This window comes from Exophiala oligosperma (genome assembly GCF_000835515.1).
Source record: "Exophiala oligosperma strain CBS 72588 unplaced genomic scaffold supercont1.15, whole genome shotgun sequence".
Taxonomy (NCBI): Eukaryota; Fungi; Ascomycota; class Eurotiomycetes; order Chaetothyriales; family Herpotrichiellaceae; genus Exophiala; species Exophiala oligosperma.
The window spans coordinates 73729-88725 of record NW_015622832.1 but is presented as its reverse complement, the minus strand read 5'-3'; the positions used below and the strand labels follow the sequence as shown (position 1 = coordinate 88725).

Genomic DNA, 14997 nt, shown 5'->3' with positions numbered 1-14997 from the left:
GCTGTGTCCTGAGTTGCTTCGTCTCGAAAATTATTGTTACTTTGGATCATGCCTAGAAGATTCGGCCTCCCACCTGTAAGGTACCTACCTAGGTAATGGCCTCACCCACGCGGCAAAGACGTTTTATAAGCGTCTTCCAATCCCTCCGGGCACTAAAATCGGGGTCCCAACCTAAGATAAGCCTGGAGATTTAAAGCTTCCCCCCGGATCTCGGATCTCAAAGCCCGACATATCTTGTATCCGACGGGAAGATTCGAATTCCAAGCAAAACCCAAGTGAATCATCATGGTTTCTAATGACTTGACTATCAACGCAAAACTACTGGGCTATCCCAACCTGTGCTAACGCATCTTGGGCCACCTATAATACTAGACAGTATTCACGGTCAGTCGAGCACGGCGGCTGCCAGTCCCCACCTCTTGAAATTGCCCGACATCTTCTTTAACTACTTCAAAGGCATGTATAGTACATCCATATCCCAGCGACACACCAGAACAAATCACAGCTCCGGGGCCAATCGTCACGCCTTCGGCGATGCGGACGGGCTCAGCGATCGATTGAGACTCACAGCCCTTCCGTTCGATCATGTCTGCCATCACAGTCGATGTGATGATGGTAACGCCACACCTGATGTAAGTTCTTGCGCCGATTTCAACCTCGGCAGCATCATCAATATTACAATTCTCTCCAATAAAGACGTCCTGGTGGATCTTCAGGTTGTAACCGTAGGTGCATTTGAAAGGGGCTTCAATGACAACACCATTTCCTAGCATTCCTGCCACTGGGATTGGTGAAGGGTTCCCATACGTTGTGTCCTTTTTAGGGTCAATTACCGTCATCAATAGGTTTCGAAGTACCTCTTTGCTGAATCTCGGATCGAGATCGTACGATGTGTTATATCGTTCCAAAGCACGTTTGCATCGAGCACGCTCATTCCACAGTGTTATATCGAGGTGCTGATACGGTGACGACCTTGTCATTTTCGAACGCTCCACGTCCTCCTTGCCGAAAAATTTGGTGGGAGCTCTTTGAGGTTCGGGTAGACTTTGCATTATTGTTGCTTCGGTTTCAGGTGGAGGACGGTTGGTCCCTATATCTTGCCGGGGAGGACGATGTGGATCCCAGTTTCGGACTGGACGCTCCTGTGGCTGTGAAGGATTGGGCTGTGTTGAATTCGGCTGTGGAGGATTGACCTGCGGAGGCATGGGCTGTGGAGGAATACCCTGTGAAGCGGGTGGCGGCGGGATCGCCACTTCTGGAGGCAGCGTGACAGGTTCGTGTCTTCCTTGTTGAAACTGGAAGGAGGCCATAGATGGAGGAGGAGGATATGTGTTCTGGTTGGTTGGCAATAGCATCTCTTGTGATGTTTGCGTAGAGATAGGGGGATTGTAATCCTGCTGACTGAGTTCAGGAAGTCGTGGGAGCTGTTCTTGGTGATGGGATGTAGACTGTCGTTGAGGAATCCAGGACGGCTGTGCATCATACCATGGTTGGGTCCTAGCTTCAGTCTGTAAATGGGCCACCGCTTGAATCTGAGACGTATGAGTAACAGTCCCAATCTCTGATCGAGGGATGTTGGCCGGAAGGCTAGACTCGGGGGTCGCCAGGTGGCTGTTGTCATCGCGTGTCATTGCGGCATTACCGCTTGTTCGATCGACTGGCAGGGGTTCACCAGTCATGGTCTGATCGGGTGCATTGCTGGGCCATTCTGATGGGTCATTGGGATATTTACCGTAACCCTTGCACCGGAATCCACCCCTTTTGCAGTTGCGGCCTGGTGATCCAGACAAGTCAGTACCTATCTAGTAAACCACTGTCAAGAGTGGGCATGGAAAGCTTGAACTCACAAATTGGTCGCTCCTCGCCACATTTCTTCTTTCGCTCACGGCACGTCCAGCAGCCGGTCTTCGTCCGATTGCTAAAGTTGCGTTTACGTTTCGGAACAGCAGATCCAGAAGCCCGGGGCTCATCCTCGCCATTGGGATCTAGGCCGTTTTCCGATGCACCATTGGCCTCGTGGCTCGTCGGAGCAGACCGGCCAGCCGCAGTCACAGGGATGTTTGCAACTTCAATTGTGTCCGTCTGGATGACGTGCACCATTGGAGAGTCAGGTCTGAAAACGGGAGAGTTGTTCTCGGGATCTTGCAATGGCAATCCTCTTTCAGACGATGGCGACATAGGCCCATTCTGATCGGGTTTAATTCCATGCCGACGATGTTCAGCCGTGTCGTGGTCAGAGCTATCAAGCTCTTGGAGTGCCTGAGTAGCTGTGGCGACATGGTTTTTGTACGGATGCAATTCGTCCACGACCTCGTCAGCGCTCGAGGCCTTGCGTTTATGATGACGGCTAGTGGGACTCATGGTATGCCAAGTGAGGGAGTCTGTAGCAGAAAATCTTTTGTTTGTGGAACGAGGTCTTCTCCGGAGTAGCGAGTGAGAACCCTTCAAGGGCACCAATATCTGCGATTGAACAAGCGTCAGAGGAGTTTCAGGAACTTAGCTTGCAGCACAGCAGATTGCAGCATCAGCTATTGAGTTCAAGGATGTCATACTTAGCATTAGCGGCTGCCGCCTTGACTTCACGCAACAAACAGCCGAAGAATGCTCTGGTTTTGTGACAACCACAGACTCAGACGCAGTGACTGTGCCGGTTTGTATGCCGCGAATGTGAGGATCGCCGGGCTAGTGGTCGTGTATCAGATAGACATTCAAGCTTCGGATCTCCCACAGACAGGTTACTGACAATGTTTGTACCCATGCACGCAATCATGAACTCAGTCAGGCGTCCCAGAATAGGGCTGTAGACTGTCAATTGCACGAAGTGCTCTCTATGTGTGACTGTGCTGCTTGAGTGATTGTCTCAATCAAAGAGACGAAGAGGGCTCGATTGGCGATGGACGTGAAAGCTGAGGGCATAGAGGTGACTTTTGTAGGAGTAAAAGGAGCGCAGCACCAATGCTGTCGATGAGGTCGATGGTGTAGACAGATAGATGTTATGCTACTTGCAGACCCCGTCTGTACGGTAGTAGTCGGCGCCTAAAAGACAGCCTCTAGCCGCGAGAAGCGCCGGCCTGCGGGTGATGGTCAGTGTCCTCGGACACTACGGTATCAGCCGTGTGACACACTGCTCGACAATAGACACCCTGTTTGGGAGAAACCAATTCGCGTTCAACCGAGTAGTCAAAAGGGTTATAGAAGCTGAGTAGTTACAGTACATGCAAGTATTTCTCAGACTGAACAAAAGAGAGAGTAGAGAGCGAGAGGAAAGGGCGGTATTGCTGATTGTAAAGGAAACACCAACAAGGGGCGGGGGATGCAAAGTAGTGTGTATCCTCGCTGGCCGGCGCTTGCAGAGGCGCTTGACGCCAGTGCCGCAGCAGTGTGGAGGCCTCGACATGCCAGTGGCGGAAGTAATAGTTTGGCGTTAATGGCGTCTTGTTTGGATCCATGCTCCGTCGACACAGCCTACGGGATTGTGGATGCTGTTGTTCTCCGCGATGGTGTCCGTAATGGAGAAGACTTCACCTCTACTCCCGTACTAAAGTAGTGAACGGACTGGTCCGAAGACATCAACAAGTGAACAGCATTCGCAATACTCGCTGAGGCAGCCGTGGAGAGTGAGCCCAAAAAGAATCGTGTTCTTAGAGACCTCAGATACCACGACTGACCGCTTCATACTGTCGAGGATCCTGAAAGGTCAACAAGGTACTCTACGCAGTACAAAACAAGCTCTAAATCAGAATCCGAGACATGACTAGGGTGGGCGTCCAGAGTGAAAGGCGTCTGTGCAGTAAAAGGGTAGAACGAGTAGTCAAAGAGGGGTCAAAGCTGACTCGAGCGGAAGGTGACAGTTGCGTCCTGCGTTTCTGCGCGCATGTGCTTGTGTGTCAGCATCATTGCGCGCCTAAAAGTTCATTCGGCCAACATGCTTTGCTAATTGGCCGCGGCTCTGGCGGAATGCCTTGCGCGCATCACCTCGCTTACAGCCAAGTCACCGGAAGCATCCCCGGTTGTAGGGGTGGTGTTGGAAACACTTGACGCGCCTAGGGCGCTTCCATTTCCCCCTAGACGCCAGCTGTGTGACTGCCGCCACCATGGAGACATGGTTTAGGTGCCTGAGACCTGCACCCAAATCGTCAGGAGGATGGAAACATTGTAGATAGAATGGTCCAGAATCCTCTCGTTTACCGGGAGTCATTCATGTGCCATTGGGCTCAGAGCCAGTCCAATTATCCCATGCCACACCAAATCCAACGCGTCCGTGGTTGTTAGCGTCGGCTACTGAATCATGTGCGCTGGAGTCAGTTTGTCTTTGCTCGTTCCTAGCTAGTTCCATCAGTACCCAGCAGGTTGGACGCCCGTGAGCACATTGGAAAGGAAAACGGCATTGGGAGAGCCTAGACACCAACTGGCTGCAATCCTCTAGAGTCAATGTATCATTGAACATGATGGCTGTACGGCAGGCTCGAGACTTGATCATCTCCACCATTAGTGGTGGACAGTGGGCAAACGCAGATATCCACATAGCGCCTGCATCTGGATTTTGCTCTGCTGAGTTGTCCAAAGCTAGTTTCCCGGATGAAAGATGACTAGACCATATACTGCTCCGCAAGAGCTCAATCACGAGCTTGCGGTCGGAAAGACAGCGTGTGACAATAACTGCCGGCAGAGCGCTAACTCGCAAATAGTGTGATGAACGTCCATTCATGCCTGAGGATGAAGACGTGTCGTGTCCTACCTGGACAACGTACTCGATGTGCCACTTCTCAAAGTAACTCTGTCGCTCCTCGAATAGTGCTGCTTCGGCTTCATCGACCTCATAGACTAGGGGTACACTCAAGCTGACAGGGGCGTTGCCGCAGGCCTCTTGGCATAAATGTTCATATTTGACGCGCTCGTCTGCTGCGTGTTGATCAATGAGGACGAGTAGATTTCCAGGTTGCTCACCAGAAGACGCGTCAAGTCCTGAAACCCTGGCAAGGACGAACTTGTGATCAACTTGAGCAACGACGACGGCTTTGGCAAGAGCCTCCTTTGTTAGTGTCGTATCACAAACGCCTCGAGCACCAGAAAACCCAGTTGCACCGGTATTAACGCTCATTTTACATAAGGCGGGCGTAGGGAGGCTGGCAATCGGAGCTTCTTTCGCTTTATGGCCAATGATTTCTTCGTATTTGTGGAGGTGCGTCCCAGCTTCTGGGTTAGCTAAGGTAGCGACTTTGGGATGCCGGAACTTCTGTCGGTGCACAAGTGTGCTACTGGGACCACACAAGGGCTCAGCGACACCGTCTAACTGGCCTAAGACGATCCCGGTGCTTGGATGGAGACGGGTCGGCTCGTCATCTCTAGGATTTTCCCAAAAGGCTGTGTTGGCAACATTGTTCTTTCTGGCTGAAGAGGCTGGTCTTTCAATTTCTGGGCTCTTGTCAATGTTGGTGGTTTGGGCCCGAGCGTTAGAATTTCCTAGCAGCTCAAACGAAGGTTTTGTATCCGAAGCGCACGTACTATCGTTGTTGGTGGATTCAGTAAAGCTGAATACGTTGCCAGGATCTCGGAACCCTGGGGTACGCCTGCACTTGATCCTACGCCAGTCGTTGAAGTGAAGGCCATTGAAACGAGTGTCTTTGTTTGAGTTTTCTGGGTTAGGACTTTGTGAAGAGTACTTCTTCGATGGTGATTGCGCCAAAGGATCAGAGGTCTTTACAGCATCCCCACGCTTCCCAATCGTAGTCGGGTTGAAACCATTCTTCTCCAAAAACTGGTGGATCAAAGTCTTTAGAAGGCTTGTGAGATTGGTCGTCTGCTCCAAAAGCTCTAGCATCCCGTGCCTTTGCATGATGTCCTTTTCCTGAGCTGCTTTTGGTTTGATGCAGATATGAAACATCGGCCAACGATCAACAGCTTTCACAGGCCTGGGCTGCATTGGACGTCGTCTATTGTGGCTGTGGTCATAACGGCATACCTCACCCTCAACGACACCAAAATCTGACTCCTCCACGCAATCGTTCACTGCTTTCAGTAACCAATTGCTTCCTTCCTGCCCGGAGATCGGGGAGTGCCCGATGGAAATGAACTGACAAGTCCTGGCGGGGGCAGCCTTGACGGAGATGGCGGCGCGAATTGTCCAGTCGCCTGAAGCAAGAGACAATAATCTCCAGGAGGAAGTGCTTGCGTCGGAAAGGAGCTTCGCCTGATAAAGTGTCGACACAACTTGCTTGAGAGAGGAGTGCACTGAAGCACATCGCTCGGTCTCTTTGTGAAAATAAAGCCAATCGCCGCATTTGAGCGTCATTCGCAAACGCTCTGCCCCTGGTCTTGCAAGAATGTATCCAACGGCCATCGATTTGATGCGATCAAAGGTTTTGTGTACCTCAGTCTGACTCAAAAAGCGAATGGACATATGTTTCGTACGCGCTGGTATATCTCCAAAGAGGTTGCGCACCTCTACACGTGTTCCTCGCCGTCCAATCTCTCCACCTCCTGGATCCATGCATAGCTGTCGGCAGAGCACTTGCCCACGATGCAGCGTCAGTCGGTTGGTGCCATTATCCTGGCAATGACGAGAAGTGATAGTCAAAAGAGAGAGGGATGATAGGTTCGACAGAAAGCGGCCATACGAGCCATAACACGGGCCCGAGGAAGTGGACTTTGAGGTGCCTAGTATCTTTGTCAGCCACTGGATCAAACCGGTTGAAGTCATTTCATACAGAAGGCTTGGGCAAGGTAGCCATCTTCCGTGAACTCCTCCTGCTGAATTCCCACTCCGTCGTCTCGAACAGAGATATAACTCTGGCTGATTTTTAGGTCGATGTCGATGCAGTCGGGGTTGGCATCTAGAGTGTTTCTCAAAAGCCCTTCAACGACATGTTCATATGAGGCCAAATCATGGGCTGCTGAGAGACTGCGGCGGACGTGTGGTGACAGGGGGATAATCGAAGGTGTTGGGGTCATCATGCACCGGGGCGCACGCGTGATTTGCGTGAATCATAGACGTCTTGGACAACATCTCTGTCACGATGAAGAGACCAGAGCCGATGAAGCATGTCGATATGGAGAAGTAACAGCGATCTGACTCAGGTTCACACGTAGAGATCCTGGAAGATGTGCAAGCTGCGCATTATTCCTCCATCATTTATTTGCCTTGAGTAAATGTACGGATATGACTCCGGGATCACTTTGCGTCATGCGTGCGTCGGCCGAAACACGCCGATCATGCCAAGCTCAATTTCGCGCCTCGAGGAAGGTCAAGCGAGTGTTTTACATCAATTGACAAGTCTAGTGATTCCATTGTCAAAAGCGAGGACACCACCATACAAAAGTCAACACGAAACACTCTGGATCCAAGACTCTGACTGCTGTCCCATGATAAGCCGGCAATGCGTCCAGCGCTACTCATATTAAAGAGTGTACCCGACCGATCTCGTCGCAGAAAATATGGCCATCAATAAATCCCGAAAACTAGTTCGCTACTGTCTATCACGGCGACTTTCAGTCCAAGAATTTGGATCATTGTTGCAATTGTATCGAGATGAGCTGAATGGCAAGCTGTTGTTCAATGCGCTGGTCGACTGTCGGATCTCATTCTGCGCGCCAGGAGATCCCCTCCTCTCACTATATGTTGAACATCTCGGAATTACTGGAGTTGTCAACGTCGCAACTGCTCTTCTGATTGTCATCAACAAATGGAACAAATCCAGAGATCCACAGAACCTGCACGCTATGGAGTGTTACCGTCGAATATTACAGGACATTGTCATGGTGATATTGTCCCCAAAGTACAAAGCCTGCTTTGATGACATACAAGCCTCTCTCCAACTATCCTCGAGATGGCTAATATCTTTGGCTCCTCAAGTATCTCATGAATTGGATGAATATATGGCCACGGCGAAATCCCATGTTGTCGAAGCACTTGCATTTCTTGTCTCCTCCCTGGCCTCAACCGCCGCTGGCTGCGAGGCTCTTTCCGTCACCCACACCCCAGATCGTGTGCCAAGGGAGGTATCATCTTCTGTAATTGCACTACGGAGCTCAGTCAGACAATCTCTGGATCTCGCCCAGTATTCCGCATTGTCAAGCCATCTTCTCAGTCGGATAAATGGCGTCCTCGATGTACTGAATCAGGATTCATCGCTGTCACGCGACTCCGCTGCTCAGTTGACGGATATCAGGACGATGCAGTTCGAAGCTCATGTCCCCGAAACTCACATGATAGCCTCAAGAGCGGCGACAATTCTTTATCTTACTGCTATGGTGCGTCACACTATAATGGTAAGAGTAACAATACTAATAAAATAGCTTTCATCAGGATCAACGATCGACGATGGCGCCCTGGTCAACTATCTCTGCACTCGTCATCAGGTATGCTACGCAACAACTGTGACTCATGAATGTAGCGAGCTTTGCTAATCATAGACAAGAATGACTATCAGGCCGTTTTCTCGGATGTCCTCGTTGTGTCGTTCCACATTTTGAGAGCACAATTCTCGAACACAGATACCACACTTTGTTATCAACAGTGCCGATTATTCCTGCAAAACAAGCTGCCTAGTCTCCTCTCTATGATATCGGCTTCATCTTTCAATAGCTTTGACACTGAGCAGACCATAGTCGAAACATGGGCTCTAGTCTTGATGGAACTATCAAACCCAGATCTCGTGTCTGTGGGATCTCGATTTCTCTACATCTGCTCACTCCATCGCTTGATTTCTCACTCAAGCAGCCTACAACTCATCGGGAACGAGGACATAATCTCTGGCATGAGTAAAGGTCTCTATTCGAAAGATGACCTCGTATCGCAGGTAACCTCAAATCATGTCAGGGGTCCTAAACTGGTTGAAGAACTCATCCGGAGTGATGGGAGTGCTGGTTCTATCAGTCACGCGTTGGTTGAAGTAAGTTATCTGCACGTGGCTAACGCCAGCGCATACTGATATCTGTCAGATTATGCACAACTATTGCAGCAGCAAAGAAACCCAGTACCTTAAGGACCTTTCAAATGCAGTTATCCGAAAACCGGCAGCTGTCAACTGTATTGCCCTGTTCGTTCCTCCAAGCTTTTGGCTCGGCCCTATATGCACGCTATTGGACGAATGGCGATGGAATGAAATCCATGGTCAGTAGATCCCTCGCACTTAGATCGTGCTGACAGACCACAGGTGAAGCTCAACCTGTATACGATGATTTCGGAGCTGCATTCCTGCTTGTACAAGTGTGTAAAGCGCGCCTGGGTCTGTGTGAAACCGATCTCGGTATTCGGAAGAAGGACGGTTTTCTGTCTGAGTTCTTCAACAATGCCGATGCCGACATTGACTTGGAAAGACTTTCGGAAGAGAGGAAAATTCATCTTGGTAACTGGATCAACGCTCTCTACCTTGCAGAAGGATTGAGTGATGAGCTGTTCACCAATTGTAGCCCGCATGACTTCTACATTCTGATACCAACACTGTTGAGACAGTCCATAACGGCCTACCAGCAAGAAAAAATGACTCAGGAATCTCTGAAGGCTGGTCTTGACTGTAGGTCGTCTATTTTCTTTCTGACACGTTCTAGCTGACCACGAACAGATCTCTTAGAGCCTTTCCTTCTTCCGTCCTTGTCCTCCGCGCTCAACTGGATCACCAAAGTTCTCCAGGAAGGCACCTTCGAAGTCTCGTGTATCCTTGACGTTTTCACGAAGGTTCCTGGAAGCCCTGACTCACGAGACATTCATGGGACAATCCTATCAATGTGTGCAGGCAGTCTACAAGAGCAAATACAGTCAAAGCAAGGGCATGATCACATTAGATTGAAAGCTGCCAGCGATAATTTAAATCAGTATTCTGAATTCTCTTTCCCGGGCAAGAATAGATGGCTCAGCGACCACAATCAGATCTCAAACAATCTACAGCAAAGCATTATAACCATGATCACCAGCAACGGAGCGTCCACCACCCCAACTGACGCAGCCTATGACATTTCATTGATGGTGCACACTGCTGTCAGCGCCCTCGGCCCCCAAGGAACGCTACGGATACTTTTGAGAGTACTACTTCAGCTCAGCGACAGCCATGAATTTCTCTCTGCTGTCGACACAATTTCGACCATTGTTTGTACAGGTGGCCAACAGCTGAAAGAAGCACTACGAGTGCAGCACCAAAATTTAGGACGTATTCTGAAAAAAGAGTCAATTCTAGCCGAGGCCGTAGTTCGACTACACAGACAGGTCGAGGGTTATGCAAATCTCCTTACTGTCCAGGACATGAATCTGAACGAGTTTACCTTTGCTCAACATCTCAGCAATATCGACACGGCGAATCCAAACCTTGACGGTGTCCCAACTTCAGCGGGGCCAATGGAGGACCCGGTAGATCAAGAACAGGCTGACGGCATTGACCAGGTTCTCGACGAAGCTGCCGCACTAGGCAGCTTGGATTCGAACGATGCCGACATGAACTTTGACGCTCTTTATGGTTTACAAAATAACGACATGGACTTGAACGATCTAGATCTTGATATGTTTTAGCAGAATGTGTCTGAGGATTTTTCGAACCCTTGAAATCTCTCATCTCAAGCAAAATTCAGCGCGTAGACGCTGCAACGCCAAGTACATAGCTTCCCGCTGTCCGGAGCCAAGATATTCCAGCCTTATTAAGAACGCCAGAGGAGGCTGAACTTGCAGTGTTGCTGGAACATTGATTCCACGAACTTCTTGATCTGCTCCTTCACTCACCGCCCGAGAAGGCCGCGCTTGGCTGTGGCCATGGGCATCGACATCTCCGAAAGCATAACCCAATGTTCCCAGGAAATCTCGAACAGTCTCTTGGAGGGCAGCAGTTTGCACCTGTACGATGCTGTTGCGATCCAAATTGCCATGGCTTAGTGTCTCGGCCAGACTTGACGGGTCAAGCTGTGCCAAAGCATCGATCAATGCAGCATGTAGGCAGATCTTCGAAACGAAATACCGGTTCCAGTGAAAGAAGCCGTTCCAGGAACGAAACCAGTGAAGCCGAAAAGGAGAACCAGCGGCCCAAAGGCCACGTTCTAAATTGGGCCGGATTTCTTCATCGACAACAGGTTGAGGCATCCATTCACGCATGTCACACCAGCTAGCTACTTTCTCTTCAAGTTTCAAGGCCGCTTTGATGTACGATCCAACCAATGTGTCTCGGTCCAATGATCGGGTTTGGCAAATAGAGACAAAGTTCTTGATTCGAGCACGTAATTTCGAGACGCCGTGAAAGAAATTGCGCAGTCGAGAGGAAGCCTTTGGCACGACCGGTACGGCTTTCGGAATTTGAGCCTCCAGCATCAGATATTCTGGAGATGGTTCTTCACTTGCAAACAATGGTTTCCAATGCTGGTCGCGGTTAGTTTTGTAAGATGATGGGCACGACGAGGGTCCCTTTACCATGGAAGAGAGAAGGAGCTGATATAAATGGCGACCTTCTGGAGTGGTAAATTGGCCTTCGCCACGCATACGGAGAAGCATTAACGTGCCGTCGATATGTGTTTGCTGTGCCGAGTCTCCGCCCAAGTTGCACTGGTTAGAGCCAGTGATATTGGCAAGCAGCTGTTTCCTGTCAGATGCTTGATAGGATTACCCCAAAGAACAGCTCTTACCTCTCTGATACCCAATAGCCAGACGGCCACCAGCGTCTCATCTTTGAGGCGCTGATCGTGATCGGCCAACGCTGCATTGACGCCTGAAACTGCCTTGGCATACTCAAAATCGACAATATTTCGCATGTCAACTGTTGGTGATCGGTTTGCAAGATTCACTATTCCAACGGCTCGCATAGCGGCGTATAGATATGAATGGCGACTGACTTTTGAGAGGATATCAGGGAGGAAGGAGAAGGTTTCGTTGCCGTAGAGAATCCGAGAATGAACGTCCAGCTGCGAGAGCGAGTACCAGACGGCTTGTTCCGTCACGTCTTGGGGGAGATTGCCCATGGACATAGGACTTTGCGAACGTCTTTTGGATAATTCTAGGACAGAATCGCTTTGAGCGGTGTCGCTTTCTTCCGACTCGATAGATGCAGTCTTTGCACTATAACAATTTGGCAACAGACTTTCGGTCGAACTGTGTCTCGAGGTTTCTGGTGTAGAGACGAAGACTGTTGGTCGAATGGAGCCATAGTCTGGAGAGCGGTAACCCGGACAAGGCTTCTTGAGCCTGGCACAGTTCCGACACCCAGGCTTGCCCTCATCACACTAGCGTTAAGTAAGTCGTCGCGCACTGAACAATTAGACCGTTACAACGTACCTTTACTCTCCGCTTGCGACACAAAGCGCACCCTGTACTTGGACGTCCAATATTGCCCATTCAGATAGAGCACGCCCTTTATGTCAGACTCTGAGTTGGTTGTCGGGCAGCCTTGAGAGGGTGGCTTTCCAGTAGAGGGGCGCGTTTTTCGGTTTGGTGATTGAAGAGAAATATCGTTGCTAGCAGCGTCTACATTGATAGAGGACACCAGCACCGGATAAAGTCCCAAAATATAAGAACATGCCGAAACACTGGGTAATTCAGCCTCGTGCTCTTGCCCTTTCTTCCGGGGACATCCAAAAAAAATCACCCCAAAGAGGACAGTCCAACGTAGCAATACCTGCGCTGCGTTGCATCTGCATACTCGGATGGCTCGACGAGTTGATACAGGGCGGACACTCCTCAGATCGTCCACACTTGGAAAAAAAGGATCCTCAGCAGTAATTTCACACGCCTTTGGGGCTTAGAACATGTAGGACATTTTGTGGTAACGTTGAAAGCTGAACAGCCTCGTCTCACAATGGCACGAAGAAGTTCAAGTCGTCAACAGCTGCACCTCGCATGGCTAGCCCGGATGAGTTAGTAGACCCGACGCTCGAGAGACAATGCAGCCCAATGGATAAGCCAGAGGTATCTGAGGTCATTTTTGGGTGCCACGTGAAAGTGCAGGGATCATCCGAAAGCCGCACGGTGTTTGCTTACGGACATGCCAAAAAGAACAACTTTCGGTACCCAAATAGCATGCACGGAGTATGCTGGGTGACAGATAGGGAAGTTTGGTGGAGAGAAAATCGGCTGTGAGTCAGCCTCAAAAGAAGTGTAACTCTAGATCTGTTGCACACTGACACTGAACCACTTTGTCCCCAGGAGGATCATTACTAGTCGGTGTTGCCCTTCCACTCGGTACCTCTTATTAGCCGTTGCGGGTTCGATGTTTCTTCCGGGCTATTACGAGTGCTATTAATGGCTCCTTGTAGAGACGCTGGGCGGCTGCTTACATTATGCCTTTTTAATGTCTACTCCGTCCTGCTGCTACACTCAGCTGAAAATTTCCGCCTACATATAACGTACACCTTCCCGCCCTTTGATATCTTACTGCATTTCCTCTAGCGAGAGCATGCCTAGAATGTCATGTTATCTTCGCTTGTTGTTCCCCTTTCGGCTATTCTTTGAGCGAAGAAAAAGGAGACTCAATGTGACCTCTTTCATCGTTTCTGCTATGGTGACGCAAGCCATGTCCGCTTCTTTGACGCTCAAGAGCCCTGCAACTGTGATTGATGTTCTGGTCTGTTGACATGCTGGCAGCGGAAATACTTCATCAATTTGCGAGGCAGCCACTAGGAATGTTCTGGCTTGTGCAACCACTTTAGACATTGTCAATGACCGGCAATAGTCTGAGAACGGCTCCGATGTTTCCCTCGACGATTGGACAGAGGATGAGAGAGAAGAGAAGCAGGGCATGCATGGACTACTGACTACATATCCAAGCCGTGTGAATGAAACAAATTCTTCTTCGGTCTTCTTCTTCGGGGGTGTACCCAGCTACTCCAGAGGATGCGTCCTGAATTTGTTCCTTTCCTGGTTTCTCAAAACGAGAACTTTGTGCCGACAGTTGATGGGGCGAGCTTTCCTGGCATCATCCTTTCAATCTCGACCTTGGCTCGCCAGCCTGAGCAGTGACCAGGCATAAGAATATCGGGGTTGAGATCATTCAAGTCAGCCACAGTTTCCTTGATCCAACCCTCATTAGGGCCGACGAGATGATATCCCCCAATCACAGCATGTAACTTGGTATTTCCACCAAGTTGTAGAGCGTGCTTTGCCACGTTGACTACTCCAGCATGGCTACAGCCTGTAAACACCACGAGCCCTTTACCTGTGAATTTTTTAGTGAAGTGGCCGAAGACGAAGGATGTTACATGGAACCACACCTTTAACATTACACATCAAGAAACGCTCGTCGAGAATGAGCTCATCGCTTTCCCAACTACCTGTGTCTTGATTGAATCTCATGCCTCGCTTGAATCCTACCTCGTAGCTGGTCACTCGCGGAATCTCCCCTGAAACTAAGAACATATCATCAAGGACCGTATGAGGCTTATCATTCTTGACCACGGTCGCGCCCGCCGCCTCGATCTCTGCAAAGGTTGGATCAGCCTCTAGCGACACCGGTCCGGCCGGGCCCTGGAAACCTCGATAGTGTGGTCGATCAGGATGGAGGTCAACGACAACTGGACTTGCTGATGGCCTCGCCTCGTTGATCATGGAAATGGCTTTCAGCATCCCGCCAGAATGATCCCGATGCCAATGAGACAGTTGCACAAGCTCGACCGAACCTATGTCAGCTTCCAAGCGCCTTGCATTGAGTTCCCAGATATGATCTTCCGGGGCCGTATCAAAAAGCATCGTTCGGCGCTTGTCACCTTTGGTTGCAGTCTAAATCACCCATAAGCTGTTGATTTTTTTTTTAAATGCCAATCTGAGCCGCAACTCTCACAATCATCAATGATAGGCCATGAGCACCGCAGCACAAGTTGTCCATCCTGATCTCGAATCCAGCTCCACCTCGCTCTGCATGTTGAAGTGGTGCGCGAACGGCAACATCGGCCAATTGGCCACCAACGGTCAACCCGGGTACTTTGTACGACGAAATGGGGTCAACCTCATTGTCGACGATTACGAACACTTCCAAATGATCGATCTCAACGAGTTGACTCATCCTGTTACTCTTAGAAATGCTAGCGGTCAGATTC

General features: G+C 50.0%; 4 protein-coding genes across 4 annotated transcripts; 1 reads left to right on the top strand and 3 right to left on the bottom strand.

The window, feature by feature from the left end:
* Positions 1-368: 368 nt before the first annotated feature.
* On the bottom strand, positions 369-2361 carry PV06_10670 (uncharacterized protein; the record flags this gene model as incomplete). Its single annotated transcript, XM_016412240.1, has 2 exons — positions 369-1774; positions 1848-2361. The coding sequence occupies 2 exons, from the start codon at positions 2359-2361 to the stop codon at positions 369-371; spliced, it is 1920 nt and encodes a 639-aa protein (XP_016257254.1).
* Positions 2362-4198: 1837 nt separating this feature from the next.
* Positions 4199-6954, bottom strand: PV06_10669 (uncharacterized protein; the record flags this gene model as incomplete). Its single annotated transcript, XM_016412239.1, has 2 exons — positions 4199-6657; positions 6708-6954. The coding sequence occupies 2 exons, from the start codon at positions 6952-6954 to the stop codon at positions 4199-4201; spliced, it is 2706 nt and encodes a 901-aa protein (XP_016257253.1).
* A 349-nt stretch (positions 6955-7303) lies between these two features.
* Positions 7304-12061, top strand: PV06_10668 (uncharacterized protein). The gene is made up of 6 exons (XM_016412238.1): positions 7304-8250; positions 8296-8358; positions 8418-8891; positions 8941-9112; positions 9156-9515; positions 9564-12061. The coding sequence occupies exons 1-6, from the start codon at positions 7435-7437 to the stop codon at positions 10499-10501; spliced, it is 2823 nt and encodes a 940-aa protein (XP_016257252.1). The 5' UTR covers positions 7304-7434; the 3' UTR covers positions 10502-12061.
* PV06_10667 (uncharacterized protein) lies at positions 10541-12304 on the bottom strand (the record flags this gene model as incomplete). Its single annotated transcript, XM_016412237.1, has 3 exons — positions 10541-11548; positions 11599-12192; positions 12245-12304. The coding sequence occupies 3 exons, from the start codon at positions 12302-12304 to the stop codon at positions 10541-10543; spliced, it is 1662 nt and encodes a 553-aa protein (XP_016257251.1).
* Positions 12305-14997: the final 2693 nt, after the last annotated feature.

What these genes read in the sequence shown, in the direction of transcription:
- PV06_10668 (XM_016412238.1), top strand. Translation starts at nt 7,435, where the DNA reads ATGGCCATCAATAAATCCCGAAAACTAGTTCGCTACTGTCTATCACGG. An exon ending in ATCTCTGCACTCGTCATCAG is followed by an intron (nt 8,359 to 8,417) that starts GTATGCTACGCA and finishes ATCATAGACAAG; the next exon opens with AATGACTATCAGGCCGTTTT. An exon ending in TCAGTCACGCGTTGGTTGAA is followed by an intron (nt 8,892 to 8,940) that starts GTAAGTTATCTG and finishes GATATCTGTCAG; the next exon opens with ATTATGCACAACTATTGCAG.